The sequence below is a fragment of the Neurospora crassa genome, linkage group V, assembly GCF_000182925.2.
Source record: "Neurospora crassa OR74A linkage group V, whole genome shotgun sequence".
Classification (NCBI taxonomy): domain Eukaryota; kingdom Fungi; phylum Ascomycota; class Sordariomycetes; order Sordariales; family Sordariaceae; genus Neurospora; species Neurospora crassa.
Genome location: NC_026505.1, coordinates 1,393,421 through 1,411,631, shown reverse-complemented (window position 1 = coordinate 1,411,631; position 18,211 = coordinate 1,393,421). Strand labels below are relative to the sequence as shown.

Below are 18,211 nucleotides of genomic sequence, written 5' to 3'. Positions count from 1 at the left end.
ACCATGACCAGGACACCATCGCTTTCCAAGTTCGCATTTCTTGAGATCAACCCAATATGTGGCCACAGGACTCACCATCTCTCTTCTGCAATGTCAGTATGGGATATCAACAGTCTTCCAAAGGGGCGGTAAAAGCACTCGTCTGATTCTTTGGGACATGCCTGACCCCGAGATCTAAATCGTTACATTGCAGCGGCAATTCTCCCGCTTGACTTCCCCGGTGCTTATGGCATCTCTGTAATAATCAGTGAGGATTTCGAAATCAACATACGCGTGTATTGAGGGATCAACGATGCTTACGACACGAACGACATACCTCACCTTAAACTTGGCGCGGAAACATCAGGCCAACGAGAGCGAAACAATTATATGACCGGTTTTTTGTTGTATCAAAACCGCAATACACGACGGGGCCTTTCAGGTTGACAGTTGACAGCAACGACAATCTTCGTCAACCGCATCATCCCAGACGGCGGTTGGGTCTTGATCTCGAGTCTCTGTAATTCCCATGCCGGGCTGATAGGCGAGTCCGTCCTTGGCGCTACTGCTATGCCCCTGTTTATCGCACGGTGCGCGAACCATTCTTACAGCATTACACAGTTTTACAAACTGGTGTTCCAGCACGTATCGATACTCGGATTCGGCAAGATCTCGATGTGCAACCAACCTCGAGACAAGATCCTTTGGATGCTTATGGCCTCTGCACAAAAAGGGGCGTTCGCGTACATATCGGCATCTCAAAGTACCTATACTGAGAGCTCCAGTCTTTGAAAAGTTCAGACTGTGGACCTCACGAAAGATTACAGGACCGAACAAACTGCTGAGTTGTCCAAGCTATGCCAATAGCCCTGGGGCGCAGTAAGCACTAAACGGGCTGGCCATTGGCCAAATTTCACGGATTCCCCCCATACAATTTATTGTTCAGACACGGCAACCAGCCCTTTCCTGATCGGGCCAAGCTTTTGATGTGTGTAAGACGACTGTGATGAGAGGTCTTCCCCTTCTTAGTCGTTACCAATGGCGCTGAGCCACTGAGGCCCTTCCTTTCCCCATTGCTTGTCACAGGGCCGCCGTACCACATGTACTTTGTCTTGAGCCTACCTATTCACTTATCTGAACTCTTGAGTAGAGGTACAGTATGTCATCTCTGAAATACTTGAGGCTCTGCTGTCAGGTACCTCGGCTTGTACCAAGGACAAGCGGACGAGTCCTTGATCCCTTTGCGGATGGACGGGATGGGAGGACCCTTGACTTGATGCACAGTCCACTTACACTGTCGTATAATATCTCCAAGGCCCCCTCGAGCTTTTCTTCCTGTCACGCTTTTCTTTTTCCAACCTTAACCTTCAGTCAACAACAAAGTGGTATGAGACTTGATCATACCTCAAGTGCCTCTATCCAACAATATAACGGGCAATCCCACATTCATATCTACTGATACCCCTTCTCACTTTTCTTCTTCCCTCACAATACCCGTGGCACATTTGTTCTGTGTCCTCGAACGCACGCCACCTTCCCATCCCGAATTACTCCAAGACCATCATATCATTCATGATTTGTGCATCTGGCACAGTTCGTCAAGATGACCAGTCCGTGGTTCTACCAGGACGACAGCTACCACGTGCCCTACTTATACAACAGAATGGAGTATACACCGGGACTAGAGAGCTTTATCGACCCCAATTTGCAAAGTTTTACAACACCATCACCCCACCCGACCACCATGGATCAACACCATTTGATGCAACTCCAACTCAAGGAAGGACAAAAGACGATGTTCTTCAACTCCGACATCCCACAACAGGCTACCTTCATGCCTCCCACGTTGGGTGTCATGAATATATTCCATGTCCGCTGCATCAGTCCTTTTTCGGCCTTCGAGACTTCAGAAGCGTCCGGAAGTGCACAGAGCCCACCCGCAGACACCAACACCGAACCGCCTGCATACTACGAAGCCCGATCGCCCCTACAAGAGCCTTTGCACCTTGAAGATTTCGGCTTCTCCCAGAACCACCCTATCCAATTCGCCGGCATAGGCAAAGGTCTGGGCAACGGCTTCTCCGTGAACCCTATGGACGTCAACTCAACAGGGCAGTTGGACGGCTATGACAGCGAGACCAGCACTTTTGAATTCACTCTGCCTCAGCGGGTCGACAGCTGGGATAGTTACACGACTGGTGGGGTGTCCGGGTGTGACATGGAGCAGATTCAGCAGCAGCAGCAGCACAACTCTCCTATAGTTGACTGCACCAAGCCTATCAACCACTACCCACCTGCGTCTCAGGAGAAGATCGAGGAGCCATCTCTAGTCATCCTTCCACGTGCAACCAACCTGAAGCGAACGAGGCAGGCCGATGCCGACGCCGAGGAACACCTCCCAACGACCAAACGAACCGCCGCAGTTTTCAGCCGATCAACATCCACCAAAACCAAAACAACCGCCCCCCGTCGCGGCCGCCCCCCAACCTCCCATTTCCCCTTGACCACCCACCGCCCTCACCAACACCAACCCACCCGCACCCTACCCTCAACAGCCACCAAAGCCCTCACTCCCAACTCCTCTAGAGGTAATCTCCCCTGCCCCCACCCGCCCTGCCATCAATCATCCCATGGCTTCAAGGACCAACCCTCTCTAGACGCGCATATCAAGAAACAGCACTCACGCCCGTTCATCTGCGTCTTCAGCTTTGCCGGTTGCGACTCCACTTTTGGCAGCAAGAACGAGTGGAAGCGACATGTGGCCAGCCAGCACCTGGTGCTAGAGTACTGGCTTTGTCAAGAGGGGGAGTGTGCCAACGTCGATAACAACATCCCTTCTTCTGTGGCAGCGATTTCTGGAGGTAGTGGATCAAGATCAGGAAAGAGGAGAAAACCAGTACAAACCATAATCGACGAGAACAACGACGAAGAAGGAGATCTCCCCCTCCTCCCCAACGGCGCCATCTTCAACCGCAAAGATCTCTACACCCAACACGTCCGTCGCATGCACTTGCCTTCCCACCTTACCCCCTTTTTACGAAAAGAATCTTCTCCTACATCTACATCTACATCAAACGACACCACCGCCGCCGCCACCACCCAACAAGAACTCAACATCTACATCGCCACCTTACAATCCCGCGCCCAAATTAAGCGCTGTGCCCTGCCCACCTACATGCGTTGTCCAGTTCCCAGCTGTCCACAGCCCCCCTTCAAGGGCACGGAAGCATGGGACCAGCGCATGGAACATGTCGCTAAGCATTTGGAGAGCTATGCTGCTGCCGTCACTGCCACTGCTGCTACTGCTGCTGCCGTCACTGCTGTCACTACTACTTCCGGTACAAGAACTGGATCGGAAGTGGAAGTGGACTCGTCGTCAGTAGCGGAACAACAAGACAAAGACAACGACAAGGTGGAATTCGGCAGCGAAAGCGATACTACTTTGACGGAGTGGGCTGCTAGTAGGGAGGTGGGCATCATTAAGCGTGTCATCAGGACTGGGTCTACTGGGACTGGAACGGGGAAAGCAGAAGGAGGAGGATGGAGATGGGTGACGAGGGACCCGATTAAGAGGAGAGGACATGGTGGGAATGGAACTGGAACTGGAAGTGGAAGTGCCGTTTCTGGTGGGTACGGCGGCGGAGTGGGTAGGGGCAAGGGAGGACGGACGAAGGTGGTGAAGACGAAGGGAACGGCGAAGGTGACGACAACGGAGGCGAACATGAAGAGGGAACGAGAGGTAGAAGAGGAGACAATTGTGGTTCACACTCAGACTCAGAATCACCAGTCGTTTGAGTTTGAGGAGGAGGATGAATGACTCGTAATGATAATAAAAGGAAAGGTGGCAGACAGGACGTTACTGCCTTCTCTTTTGTTATTATTGTTGTTGTTGTTGTTGTTGGATTTTGTGCAGGAGGGTTGTTGGGTTCGAATCCATTTAGGATCAGGAACCGGCTTATGGGAAGAATTGTTAATACGTTTACTTGGACTGAGGATTTGTTGGTGGAGTTGGATACTATTCCTTCTGATGATGATTGATGATAATACCATGCTTATTAGATCCAGATACTCTTTACAGCTCTTTCCTTTGTTATTTTGATTGTTTGTTATTTAGTCAATCAATACCAATCTGCGTTTTGTCTACTTTCATTCGCTAGTTACATTAGTCGCTTCATTCTAGTGCTGCTGCCTTTGCGATTGCTACGTTGAGTGACCCTTTTGGCACGGCACCTATTGTGATTATCGGTTTTGTGGCTATTGATGGGAGGTCAGGGGGAGGAAGAGGATACCCAGGAAACCACATCATCTAAACACCTACATGACATTGGTTGGTTTAGTAAACCGATACCAGAGAGATAGAGAGGTCCCAAGCTGTAAGAGTTGGCTCACCATACCTGGGTATGAGTCAAAGTGTCTACCGTTTCTTTTTCCTGGCCAAACTTCAACCACGACCGATTTGTCCTCTTTCATCTTCGGCTACCATCGCGTTTCCACGGTTTAGACTGGGTGATAATTCAGCTCATGCTTGATATGGGCGCGGGCGCGGGCGTGGATTGTGATTGTGTTACCAAAGGACATCATGGCCGCATTCTAGGCCTCCTGCTTGTCCCCAAGCCATACCATAAGCGCCATGCCACTGACTTGCACACTGAGCGCCGAAGTAGTCTAGCCCCTGCCTGCAGTGCTGTTTGACAAAAGGCCCCCCCGGTGGCTGACCTGGTCACTTCCATCTACACTAGCTAGCTAGGCACCCAGGCATTCAGGGCAACCAGGCATGATGGCGCTGGCTTGCATACTTGCGGGGTACGATGCCAGCACGAAAGCCCAGCGTGGAGAAGCGGCATGGTGGTGGTGTCAGTCAGTCGTAGTAGTGCCTTTTCGTTCGTTCGTTCAGTGACGGATCGAGCGGGATGTAATCTCGTAATTTTCCCATGTCTCAAACTGTTTGGTTACAAGCTTACCACAGGCTTGGGAAACGTCTCCCTCCCCTTTGGCAACGCAGAAAGCTCGGAGGTAGGTAACAATCCGGTCGATCACTATTCATCATCCGCATCAGATCCAATTTCCAACCACACCGCGATTCTCCCACCTTGAGCGGTCGCCAGTACGGACAAGCAGCGGTGTGCCGAGCAGTGGTGTTGGACAGAAAAAGTTCAAGTCACATCGCAGGCGGGCGGGCGGGCGGACAAATGTAACCTGGCTACCACATTCGCGGGTGCGTGCCAGCATATTGCCAGCATTGAGCCAGCATATTGCCAGGTAACTGTGGGTGTAACTTCGCATAGGGAAATGCGGCGATGGTGCACATAGTAGTGCATGTAGGAGATTGGATACGTACAGCCTGGCTAGGTAGCAGTTCCCGTGGAGATCATTTGAAATTGGAGGAGCACCACCAGCCAGAGATCCAGCGAGGAAAACGCGAGGGAGTGGGCAAGTGATGGGGTGGGCGGACCCAGCACTTGGTTGTCCATCGCTAATCTACCCATGCCATTGGAAGCCATACGAAAGATCAAAGTTGAGCTTTTTGGCCCAGCTGGGAAGGCCTGGGGTGGTGGTACAGACATATTGTCGCAAGGATGTAGGTTCCAGACATACATGTGCGTGCAGACAGGCAGACACTGCCATGCCGGCACGGAGACGGGGCACGATGCGTAGGTTGAGATGGGGTACTGAGACTTGGGCTTGGTCCATGTGGTGATGCCGTGATGCGGTGGAGGTGGCTGTGGAGAGAGACATCTACCGGGAGTTGTACTTGCACTTGTAGATAGACAAATGATGGAGAGACAAATCAGTGAGAAGTGTTTGAGTGTCTGGGCAACACTGAGGACTCCAGTAATGATTGACGCAATCTCACTACTGCGAGAATATCCTCTCATAGCGACACCGTCTAGACACTCGTCTATTGTCGAACTGGTGAAAAAGCAAACACCACACACCTGGACATGTGTGCCTTGCTCTCTACACCATCGCTTGCCCTGACCCGAGTTGGTTGAAGAACTCCACAATAGACGGCAAGCCTCCAGAGTCCAGACCAAAGAGCGAATGTTAAGCGCGAAACATGTCTTGCTTGTCTGGCAGTGCCCGGCTATGCAGCTTCGCTCAGGGGATTTGCCCGAGTCTTCCGGAGCTAAGGGCCATCATGAACTTGGCGAAAGCTTGTGGTCGATAACATAGGGCTTTATCATGATCGTCCGCAAGCAATCGCCCAATTTGTCGGCGGTTGTGGAAAAGCCACCACCAGCGGACACGGCCACGGACACGGCCACGGCCACGACGCCCATCGCTGGCTGGGGTTAACGGCTGGGGAGCAGGTGAAAGAGGGCGCCAGGGACTCCTGGTGTCCATCTCTTAGCTCGTTGCTTTTTTTTTTTTTTTGATGTTCTTTCCTTCATGATGTCTCAACATGATGAATATCGTGGACCAGTCTCGTTCGTCGATCGGGCAAACGGGTCAATGAGGGTCGTTTTGAGTGGTGAAAGCCACCTTTGACCCCTGGGCTATCACTTGTATCCCTGAGATCATGGCTCGTGGGATGACGGACGCGAGGGAAATTCCCATGACGCGAGCTGAGACGTTATTCCCACTTGGCGCCCGTCTCGTGGGGAATAGAGTCTGAGAGCAATTACGCACCGCAAAGGATTCACGTACCTCACAGCTAGTTGTCTCACACACATCAACCTGCGGGTCGACCCGACGGTATCAGGGTTGACGGTACATCAGTGAAGTGTCTGGTGGCCGGGCCACAGAGAGCGCGACCGTCTTTGGGGATTCTGCAGGTATGGAAGACTAAATAGGAAATGCGGCGATGAAGAGAGAATGGCGCCGTCTTGGCAGGCTGGCAGGGCGCTGGCGTCGTTCTCGCATTGGAACGCGTTGGTTTACCGAGAGATGTGAGAGGAAACTTGGGATTGGTCAGGTAGACGAGCAGGGGATTTGGGAGGGGAGATTTGCTTCATTGTGACAAACATTCGTGGAAGCTTCGCCGGTTTCAATAGCGCGGACGGGAGAAACATGGGAGGAACGCCTTGCAAGGACTGGCTACAAAATATTCGGGGGCACCCAAATCATTGCTACCCAATGTGGTCAAGGAGCTTCTCGGATTTTATCAGCATGTATTCTTGTATTGTTATTACACATTACATTACACCAGGCCATCCCCCCCCCCCCCCCCCACACACACACTCCCTTCCACCAACCCATGTCGCGAACCATCAACCACCATCACCACCACCACTTGGAACAATGCTTGTACACACGCCGGCTGTTCAGCTGCAGTCAATTCTTGGCCCTGGGAAATCACAAACATCACAGATCCACCAGAGGAGTCGCAACACATAGTCTGTTACCGCGTACTGTGTTAGCTGCAAGTGCTTCATCATCATCATCAAGTTCACATGATCTCCAAACGCAATGCAGCCACTATCGGGCCTCTCGAAAAATGACAAGCCATCCAAAATTCTGTCCCAAATCTTGTGTTGGTCAACTTTGGAGTCATGATCCCCTGGATAAACCTCGAATTCTGTCCGCACATTCTCTCTATCTACCTACCGCCCTTCCACCCAAAGATTCCCCATCTGCCTCGAACAATACCACTCCGAATGACCCCATCTACACTTTCCATACTTGCCAGCCATCATCAGTACTATACCGCGCATACACCATTAGCAACCAAATCGCCTAATTAACTCTCCATTTTCTCTCTATCCCTCTCTCCGTTTCACTCATACCAAGAAAGGGGTAAAGGTAAAGGTATCTCACATCCAACAGTATAAACCGCCACTCCAAACATGATTCCCAGAATGACATACCCGCTCAACAACATCAGCGGCAAGCAGATAACATTCCTTAACAGCTTCCGCCACCAGCTTTCTTGGTCTCGGGTGCTGGTGAGTGCTAGGCGGTAGTTGTTGTCCATGTCTTTGTCTCTCTTGGCTGGGTTGTCGAGGGAAAGGGGTTTGACGTGTGGCCAGGGGTCGTAGTAAGGAGTGTACTTGATGGTGGTGGTGGTGGTTTTGTTAGTTGTGTTGGCTGTGTTGGGTCGGTACATGTGGTTTTTTTCGTGTTGAGGTTTTCTTGGTTATTGGTGAGGAGGAACAGGTTGCTGCTTTTGACTTCTTCAAAAAGTGCTGGAAGTCGGCAGTGGGCTGGTTATATATATCCATTCGACGCTTGGATGTTTTCGAGATAGCTTTCAGACTTTGTCTCAATGCTCTATCACCAGTATCAACAAAGGCCCTGAGTGGATTTATGATCATCGCCTTTCCTTTCAGTAATGCAAACGGGGAGTGGATACGCTGTCGTCACTTGCATGTAGCTATCAGTCAAGGGATCCTACTGTATCAGGGAAAAGAATCGTGTTTCTTGCTGTATCCTTCTTTGTGACCGTTGTCTTAGTAACCGCATCTTCAATGACTGCGGCCACTTTTATCGTTCTATCACTCTATAACCTGTCAGACCATCATCTTGTTGAATGGCAGAGTATAGGGCGACCAAAAGTTGGGAAATCATACCATCGGGTGATACAATTGACAACATCAGACAAGATTCTCCACGAGTGTTGCGATGCAATTGAATCTTCTTACGGACTCTTGAGCTGCAAAAGTGTTCGAGGACGGTATGACGATAAAGCTTTATACTCAGACTTTCCTCATAAATCCTTCAAATCTTCCTCACCTCAACTTTAAAACACCTGATGCCCTTCCACTTGGCTGCTTCCACCTTTCGCCAATGTTTCCGCCTTATTTTTTATCCCGATGTTGTCGATTCAGTTATGTACATCACCTCTCCGTCCTCTACGGTTGTATATGAACTCAGTGTCCGTCCGTCTGTAACCCTTCGATCAGGATCCTGTCAGAATAAGCGACAACGCAATGACGCGGTTAACAGACTTAATGCAAGCGGAGCCAGCGAATATATAATTTTGCACGAGAAACTATGCTACTTCCGAGTATCATTGTCTTCTTGTCCGGGAAATGGACAGATTCGGACATATGTCGACAAGTGTTTAATAACCCTCCAGGTAGCTGGCCATGTCCTTAACTCTATTTCCTCTTCTTATTTGTGGTATTCCCCCTGGTTTTACCACGTAATAGCCAGGAAAGTCCCAATGACAGGCACAACCTACGTCTCCGATCTATCTACCCGTCCTCGAGCGTGGAAGCGGGTGGAAAACATTACGCTCACTTTTCATCTGGTCTTTCCCCCCCACCAGAACCGGAAGTCGACGACCTTTTCTTCACCTTCACCTCGCCGCCATGAGGAGCACACCGACTGGACAGGTAACCGATCCACCACCTACAAATTTTCCATAACTCACCCGAAATGTCGCAAGCTCCTTCGACTAGCTTAAGCATCACAACTACAAACGCACATCCATCCACAATCTCGATCTCCTCAGCAACCAACTCTTGCGATGGACACCCCAGTCGCCCCGACGGGCAATGAATCACCCCCTCCATGTCCTCCCCAGCCCCAAGAAAGCATCCTCGACCGCAAAATCCTCCCCCGCGGCCTCCCTCACAGCTTCTCATCCAACCTCAACCGCGACGCCATCACCCCCAAGAGATCAAAAGCAAACAACCGCTCCGTCCGATCCATTATCGCGTCGTTTGAGAGCGCGGCGAGCAATCATCAGCCATCCCTCTCACCACTTCTCGAGCCGATTACGCCGCAAAGCAGTACTATCAGAAGTGGCGCGTGGACGGGCGCGAGTCTGGCGAGTTTTCGGAGAGTAAAGGGTAGTCAGGGTCGGGACAGGGGGGTCAGTGAGTGTCACGATGCGAGGAGGAGTCAACATGGTGAGGATGGGACAGAGGGGTATAGTGACGCAGGAGCTGGCATGGAAGGTACCAGAAGCGTATCGACACCTGTCATCCCAAGGATGAGCTCGATCATGCCCTTTGGTGTGGAAGAGGAGGATTCGTTGACGCTGGTGAATTACAAGTCGTATTTCAACCAGCCTTTGGCGAGGTGTCTTGATGGGTTTGTCGGTTTTGAGGATGAAGGCAAGGACTTGTTCGCAGAGCAGAATAGCAAGAAGGAATGCGAGGAGGAGAAGGCGAGCGACAAGATTGACGACGTCGACAAACAAAACATACCCCTCCGTATCACGAAACGACAGGACAGAGTCAAGACTGCGGCAGCCCAAACTGAGATCCAGCCTACCATAAGTGCCCCGCGACCCGTACGACAGCAAACGAAGAGACCAAGTCTCACGCACAGAAAGTCCTCGGCCTCGGTGATTGCTTTGGAAAAGCTCATGCTCGAGCTCGAAAACTTCTCGATCAGCCCGCCGTTGGAGGAAGAAGAGAGCGAAATTATCGCCATGCCCGAAGACAAGCCAATCATTCGCCGCGACCCAAAGGAAGTCCAGGACTATTGGTGGGGAGTCCGTCGGAGCCTTTGGATTGACGAAGACGAGGTGTACAGCCCGGGGGTAAACCCTGAGTCCAATATCACAACATCAAGTGATATCCCCAAGATCCAACTACCTCTGCCGGGAACCACCGATGTCTCGGCAAGGGCATCATGCGCTTTCGACAAGCAGATTTCACTACCAGCACCTCCTATCCCTTTCCGCTCTCCGAGCAGAGTATCTAGAGACGTTTCTGGAGGAAATTTGTCATTTGGCACGCCGACTCGTTTGCCGAACAGGTCGATATCCTCCAAGTCCACATCCCCCCTAAAGTACTCAGTAATGGCAGCGGGCCATCCTCCGCCCTCGCCATCCGCTTCTGTGAGGCCCGAACCTCCAACGCCCCAATCCCCACCGACTCTGTATCGGCATAGTCCGAGCCCGCCCTCCAAGAGCTCCAACCAGCCAGTTTCTCCCCCTTTGTCAACAGCTGGTAAAGACGAGTACTCGAATGGGAATACCCCGAAGGCTTCTGCATCGAAGGAAGCAAATCTCTCCTTGTTGAAACATGAACACAGCCAATCTCGTGACCCAAGCTCGTCATCACTCGATGTGAATGCGAGCACATCGCAAGTCGACTGGGACTCGGCTTCGGAATACGGTGACAAAGAAGTGCGAGAACAGAAAGCTGAGAAAAATCATCGTCGTCAGGATCAGCCAAATGGTCCTTCGTTAGACGAAATTGACGGATTGTACAGCGGAATTCCGACCGATTCTGGGGTTTCCTCCCCAGCTACAGCCATCAATGTTGGAGGCAGCCAGGAGAATACACCCAAAGCCGAGTCTGCTTTCGAGCAGATCAAGAAGCGGATCGAAATTAGAAAAGAGAAGACACGGTCTAGTCACAGCCGTCACTCTTCTCTGAAGCTGTTGAGCGCCAGCTCGCCAGGCGACAGTTCCGAATACCAGCAACCCCATCAAGTTCCGCAACAAAACCAACCCCAGGAAAAGCAGGAACCCTCTAACCGTCACTCCCACTCACCTAATATTGTCAACCGCCGTCACAGCAGTCGCCGCCTCCACCTCTCAGCCATGAGCCTCCCCGGCCTCCGCCACCTCCGCAGCCGCCACAGTAGATCCTCCCTCTCCAGTCCCGACTCTGTCGACAGCCTCAAAACACCCACCACCGCCAACAGCGCCACCAGCTTCAGTAGCACCCGCGCGAATATCAGCAGTCCCGTTCCCATCCTCAGTGCCGGCATCAGCAACCCCATCAGTATCCCTTACTCAGCCACCCGGTCGGCTTGCTCTTCTTTCGTCTCTCAATCGGAATCTGGAACAGGAAGTTCTTGTCAGAATCAGGGCGACGGCCAAAAGACGCCAACGGACAAGGGAGAAACATATAAAACGGGAAAAGAAACGACAGTGGGAAAGACGGAAACCAATGCAACAGTGGTATTCCACCCTTCGCAGTTTGTGACCAAGGTGCCAAAGTTGGAGGATGCGCCAAAGGGTGGTGGAGGGTTTAGAGGACATTTTCGATGGAGGAATAAGAGCTGGGCGGAAGACAAAGTCAAAAACAAGGAGATGGAGAGTTCTTTGATGGCGAGGGGCAATGTGGAAGAGTTTTTGAATTCGCACAAAAGGATGAACAGTCTGAAGAAAGAAGGGAGTGGCATCCAGCAGGTCCGGGCTTGGGATACTTCTATGGAAGAGGAGAGTAAATTTCAAAATGAGACAAGGAACAATCCTCACCATCCTCGCCACAAAGAGAAAACTCATCAACGGGTTGGATCCACGGAATCCACAACCGGCCTCACCTCAAGCATCAGCGCTTCCAGCATTCCACTCTCCACTCAGCGGCACTTCAACTCCCAGTCCGAAGCTACACATAATCACCGCCTTGCCTCTCAAGATGACACCCAGGGGCACCTCTGGGAGAACCATCATCATGACCAAACTCCCACCCAGATCCAAGTCCCCCACCCGACATACGCCAACACCATCTCCTCTTTCACTTACACCACTACTCCGATAGTCACCACCATCAATAATCCCAAAAACTCCCACACCTCCACCCCTGACTCAGGTGGCACACCCCCTTCAATAAGAAACCCAACAGCCAGGCGCCCTCACCAAGACCGCCACCTCTCCGAAATCGATTCTTTCCTCCTCTTCGACAACAACAACAAAGACAGCTTTGATACCACTACCATCCAGTCCATACGCCCCTTGCTTCAATCGCAATCGCGGTCTTTGCATTCTATGCACTCCATGCTCTCTATTCCCGAGTCCATTAATTCCACTGGGAGTATGTACAGTCAAAAAAGTCAACGAAGTCAAGATGAGGAAGAGGAGGAGGAGGAGGACCAAAAGAGGGAGGAGGCGTCCATGTTGATTGGGGAGGTGTTGGAGACTGTGAGGAGTTTGGGGGAGGAAGTGGTGAAGAGGGGGTGTTAGAGTTGAAGATGGGCTGGGGAGATCCAGGGATGGGAATCGGAAGTTTAAGGGGGGTGGGAAAAGGGGGGTGGAATGGAGGTGGGAAATTTTGAAGAAAGGGATGAGGAGGAGAATAAGCACAGAGAGGAAAGGAACAAGGGAGAAAAAGGGGAGTAGGGGTCATATGTGTAGGTGTAGCTGTTAAAAGTGCTTTGATCATGGATTTGAAAATGAAATGATGCTCTAGGGGCATCATCAACATTGGCGTTGACACAGTGGATAGGGGCGTTAGTGTTGAGTGTGGGGGAAGGACGGATCGGTGTTCAGATTAACTTGCCTCTATCTATCTATGTCCCTGAGACCTGCCTGACTTGGGTACTACCATGGAAGGTGGCTCAAGTACAAATAAAAAGAAACAAAAAAGTCACACCTTGTTGACGCCGTTGTTGCTGGGCTGGTCTTTCACAAGAATCTTTTTGATGCCTTTAATTTAGCAAAGAACATGGTGACACTCGAGCGTAGTCATGTGTTACCACAACAGTTTCCTGAAAATGCACATACCCTTGGTAGAAGAAGCTCTGAGGAGCTTTCTCATCATGTCTTTCGTTCAGAGATAAAATGGTTCCAAAGCCCTGCGAGCCCATTCTGGATCCCACTCACTACCTATTAGCATGATACACGGATAAACACTTTGGTAAATATCACTCAGTGATCACTGCTTCCCCTTCCACGGTAACCACGAATAGAATTCCCTCCGAGTGAGATACCTACTCAACCACTCTACCTTCTCTCCGTCCTCACTGTCCAGTACTAGTAATAACGGACTCACCCTTCTCCGTCTCCGTGTCCGTCTCCGTCTCCGTCTCCGTTCCCTCGTCTTTCAGCTCCCTAACCTCAATGTTCACTCCTCCTCTTCCACCTCCTCCTCCTCTTTCATTCACCCTCCCATTCCCACCATCCACGATCCTCCATCCTCCCCTCCCATATCCATAGTCACCTCTTACGTCCTCATATCCTGTCTCATCTCTTCCTCTTTCTCTTTTTCTCTTCCTTCCTCTTTCCCATTCCCATGAACCTTCCACATCATCTCCTCCTCCTTCGTCTCTCTTTCTATTTCCCTCTGCATACCCTCTTCTTTCTCCGTATCCATTCATGTTGGTTTCGGGTGCATCATCAGATGGTACCTCTGGACAATCATCATCATCACCATGCTTACTCCCAAACTCACCATCAATACCTGTACCTCTCCTCTCAGAGGACGAATGTGATGATGACGACGATGATGGCGGAACAGCATACTCCCCCACTTCTTCCAACGGGATGATCAACAAATCCGTCTCCACCTGGAACGAAGCCGTCCTCGCATGTCTTAACAGTCCATTCTCTCTTTCTCCTGTTTCTTCTCCCTCTAGTGTAAAGGTACTGTCGTTTGCACTCTCCATGGTATCAGTAGTACCAGTAGTGCCAGTAGTAGTCTGATCACTGTGCGTTCGGGAATGGGAATGGGAATGGGAACAATGCGTTCTAGAAGCCGAGGAAGAGTCCATGTCGTTGGTAGTGATTTCATCGAGCGACGAGACGCGAGAAGAGCCGGTTGTGGTGGTTGTGGAAGTGGTTGGGGATCGTTTCCTGTTGGAGCCTGAAATTTTGGTTTCGTGCCAAGAGCTCGGACCGGCGTGGGCGTTGGTTCCGTTGCTGTTTTTCTTGTTTTCTCTCTTGCTGTTTTTGAAGACGCGGGGGCTCCGACCCCTGGTAGAAACGATAGAGATACTGAGAGACCAAGAGGTTTTATATGAGCGGTGATTGCCATTACTGTTGCTTTTGCGGTTGCTACTACTTTTACTGTAGTGGTTATGAGGATGACTGCGTCCATGTTTGTCGGCGCTTTGATGGCCCAGGTTGTCGTGTATTTCGGGATTTTCTTCCTCGGTGTTGCTGCCGCCTTCTTCGGAAACATGGGACAGCAGAGCAGGGGAAACAGGGGCGGAAGCAGAAGAGAACAAAGAAGAAGAAGATGAAGCACGGGGAGAAGGACGGGTGAAGAACATGTCGGGCGTTCGCTGGCCAGGACGGACATATGAATGGGCTCGGCCGTAGAGGTAATTGTTTGCTTCGTCGTACCGTTCATGTTCGTATTCATGTTCCTGTGTATTAATTCCCTGGTAGTATTCTTGATTCGAATCGAATGTTGTGTTGGAAGTGATCTCTGCGGCAACGTGTCTGGATGAGCTCGATATCGGACGATCTTCTTCGCTTTTTAGGACTTGACGGTGACTGTATGGGTGATTCTGGTGTTTCAGCAATCTCTGCGACCGATTTGTTCTTTGCGGTCCAGCCAGTTTCTGAGATATCTTCGTCGGTCTCTTCGTCCATGTCTCCGTCCATGCCCTCGTCGGTATCTGTTCGCTCGTCGTAGTTTTCAAGCTCTTCGTCTTCAAGTTCGTAAGTTCTTTCACTTCTGGATAGTAAGTTTCTCCCCCCTTCATAAAACCATAAAAACCTGGTTTCACAGAGTCACCATGCCTGTTATTGCTGCGAGTTGCCGACCCAAAATTTTCATCTTCCTCTTCACCGTGACTACCGTGACGAGAAGGAATCGAATTCCGACGCACCGCAGACTCCTGAAATGTCCCTGAAAGACGGCCTGTGGGTGTGTGAGTAAAGGCAGTGAACTCTGGTGCCTTGCTAAAGTCTCCTGAAATCTGCAGCGGTGGGAGCGCCCATGTAGCTTGGTATGGCGGGAGTAATGAGCCTAGGTACGTTGGGGAGGATCGTAGTGCGGGTCGAGGTGGGAATTGGTCTTCGGGTGGCGTTTGGTTGCTAGAAATGGACCATGAAGAGCGCGTGGAGGTGGTCGTTTGGTAAGATGGAACCCGTCCTTGATATGTCTGCATTAATGAACCGTTTTCTTGGTTCCCAGATGGCGCCATTTCTCGCAAAAGGAGTGCCTTGGTACAGTTGTAACATTTGCACCGTTCCTTCGGGCCCGAAGATGGACGAGGAGGCGGGAAACCACGTGTTTGAATCTTGAAGACGGAATCCTCGTGGTACAGACTGTAATCAATTCCTTTTCCCTTTTCCTCGGCAGACTTGGGTCGTTTTCCTTCCTCGAAATGACTCACTTCGTCATCGTCGATGTACCAAGTCGTCGGGGGCGCCACCATGGATTCATTGTCGGACTTATCGGCCTTGTTGTTCCGGTCCACAGTTGTTGTCGTTTCTGGCGTTTCCATAGTTGCTGATTTTGAAAAAGAATGTTTTGGACGTGGGAGTAATGAAGGAAGAAGAAATGCTCCCGCTGGAGCCTCGGAAGAGGGATGTTGGTCGTTTATACCTTTCACCTCGCCCAGGTGCCTCCCCTTCCAGTGTGGATGTAGGAAGCTCGTATCAACAATTCTTGCTTTTGCTGCATTGTACGGCCTTGTTGACGTTGCAGTCCGACTTGCTGAACGTGCCTTGCTTTTCTCGGTCGACAAAACCAGTAGCTTTTTCACCTTCTCCATGCCCCGCTTCCAAAGCCCGGAGGTCTGGTGCTTCTGCTTGCTTTGCATCTTCTCATGCTCATGCACTTCCCTCCCTTGGCCTGCATTATTTGCATACTTCCGGTTGGTCGTATCCTTCTCCTCAGCCTGCCCCAGGCGGTTTCTCCTAGAGCCGGAACTTGTTTTGGTCGAACCAACATCAATCCCCTCAGCCATGTACAACTGCTCCATGACCACCGAATTTCGCGGCGGCTTTGGTACCGGTGAAGGTGCTGGTATACTTGTGATCTCATCCCCAGATCCAAGGGCAAGCTGCCACCGAGTTTGCTCCGCTGCTGCTGCCGCTGCCGCCGCCGGTTTATCCTTGTTCTTATGCCCTCCGGATTTCCCAAGTTCGTAATTTCCCTTCCAACCCCGCCTCCAACTCCACCTTGCTTTTCCCTTCCTGTCCCCTTCTTCTTTTTTCCGTTCTGCAGCAGCAGCAGCAGCAGCAGCAGCACCCCCATCCTTCAAACCGCTCAACCCCTTCATATTCCCCAACTCTCTCCCCCACCGCTTAACCCTATCCCTCATTCCCCCTTTCTTCTCCCGTGGATGACATCCCTCAATGATCCTCCTCGCCGCCTCCTGGGCCTTCTTGTTCCGCTTGGGATCATGTCTCCACTCCCTGCTACTGAAGTTGCTGCTTCTCCTTAATAATGCTAACCTCTTCGCTCTCAACCCTGATTCTAAAAAGGTGGAGTTGGTCGGGAATATGTCGAGAGGATCAGAGGGAAAGATTGGTTCTGTAACTGGGTCGGTAAGAGGGTGAGAGACGGGGTTGGAAATCGGAAAGGAGACGCTCGTTATGGGTGTTTCCGAGCGGTCACAGCCATGTGGACAGGGATGGTGATGATGATGGTCGGAAGGAGCTGAGGGGTGGGTACACCAGTCTACCGGGACAGGAGGGGGTGTGGAAGATGGGATGGAGAGGGATAGAAGGGGAGGGGAGGAGGCAAGTTGCTGTGATAGTGATGCGGTGTAGTCCGGAAAAATGATGTCACCGCCATTGGTTGTTGTCGTGGTGCTGGCGGTGATGTTGTAGCGGCGGAGAACGGTGCCGCCGCTGTAGTGGGTTGTCGTGGTGGTGTTCCTGGATCCGTTGGATGCGAGGGAAGTGGTGCTTTGTGGGCCTGCTCGCGAAGTCGTCTGAATTTGGAATTGAGATTCATTGTTGGGGCGTATACTGGTCGGTTTTGGCTTCCAAGCCCGTGAGCTTGACCTTGACCTTGAACTTGGCCGCGATGGAGGTAAGAGACTCGCCAAGGACGGCGATGGATCGATGATGGATCGCGCCGCCATTTTCGTTCCTCCTCGCGGTTGGCGAGCGGAAAGCCCTGTTTCGGGTGAAGCTACTAAAGCGATCGCAAACTCGACCTCCCTTATATCCCTGCTACAGTACCCGAGTGGTTTATGCCTTCAAGTAACTGCAACAAGCCGGGTGTCGTAACCAATTCCTTCACTCTCAGCAAGTGAATGAGCGACGCCCTTCTTGTCAAATACCTCCCAACCTGCGCCCATAATCAGCAACCACATTCAATCCCATTCATACTCATGCTATTTCACAAACGAACGGTCGAACCAGTGAAGCTAAGCTCAAACGTAAGCCAACTTCAAGAGCCTCCGTCGGTTCGAGCCAACGGCATCCAGGACAATGCCGCGGGCGCGTAAGGCGAAGCAACACAAACAATGAAATTCACACAATGTACGTACCTCGAACCTTTCTGTTTCTGTCCCGTCAGTCTCGTTCCAGATCCGCCAGTCCCGTCAATGACGATCCGCGGCGGTCAGATACCTACTCAACGGCAAGGAGAGCTAGGCAGAGGTATATTAAGCCCCAACCAACTTGACCGACATACGTCCCAACTCGGTTTCTCTCTTTCTAGCTGACGGCGGCGCTTAGGAGATTATCTTTTTT

At 51.3% G+C, this 18,211-nt stretch overlaps 4 protein-coding genes across 4 annotated transcripts; 2 read left to right on the top strand and 2 right to left on the bottom strand.

Annotated features, from left to right (window-relative positions):
* Positions 1 to 1,582: 1,582 nt before the first annotated feature.
* On the top strand, positions 1,583 to 4,126 carry NCU04630 (hypothetical protein; the record flags this gene model as incomplete). Its single annotated transcript, XM_952805.2, has 1 exon — positions 1,583 to 4,126. The coding sequence occupies one exon, from the start codon at positions 1,583 to 1,585 to the stop codon at positions 3,794 to 3,796; it is 2,214 nt and encodes a 737-aa protein (XP_957898.1). The 3' UTR covers positions 3,797 to 4,126.
* A 3,461-nt stretch (positions 4,127 to 7,587) lies between these two features.
* NCU10591 (hypothetical protein) lies at positions 7,588 to 8,026 on the bottom strand (the record flags this gene model as incomplete). The annotated part of the gene is made up of 2 exons (XM_001728172.1): positions 7,588 to 7,621; positions 7,788 to 8,026. 2 exons carry the CDS (start codon positions 8,024 to 8,026, stop codon positions 7,588 to 7,590), a joined length of 273 nt encoding a protein of 90 aa, XP_001728224.1.
* A 1,365-nt stretch (positions 8,027 to 9,391) lies between these two features.
* Positions 9,392 to 12,793, top strand: NCU04631 (hypothetical protein; the record flags this gene model as incomplete). Its single annotated transcript, XM_954081.1, has 1 exon — positions 9,392 to 12,793. One exon carries the CDS (start codon positions 9,392 to 9,394, stop codon positions 12,791 to 12,793), a length of 3,402 nt encoding a protein of 1,133 aa, XP_959174.1.
* A 776-nt stretch (positions 12,794 to 13,569) lies between these two features.
* On the bottom strand, positions 13,570 to 17,595 carry NCU04632 (hypothetical protein; the record flags this gene model as incomplete). The annotated part of the gene is made up of 6 exons (XM_954082.3): positions 13,570 to 13,750; positions 13,901 to 14,180; positions 14,616 to 15,171; positions 15,385 to 15,992; positions 16,224 to 16,982; positions 17,298 to 17,595. The coding sequence occupies 6 exons, from the start codon at positions 17,593 to 17,595 to the stop codon at positions 13,570 to 13,572; spliced, it is 2,682 nt and encodes an 893-aa protein (XP_959175.3).
* Positions 17,596 to 18,211: the final 616 nt, after the last annotated feature.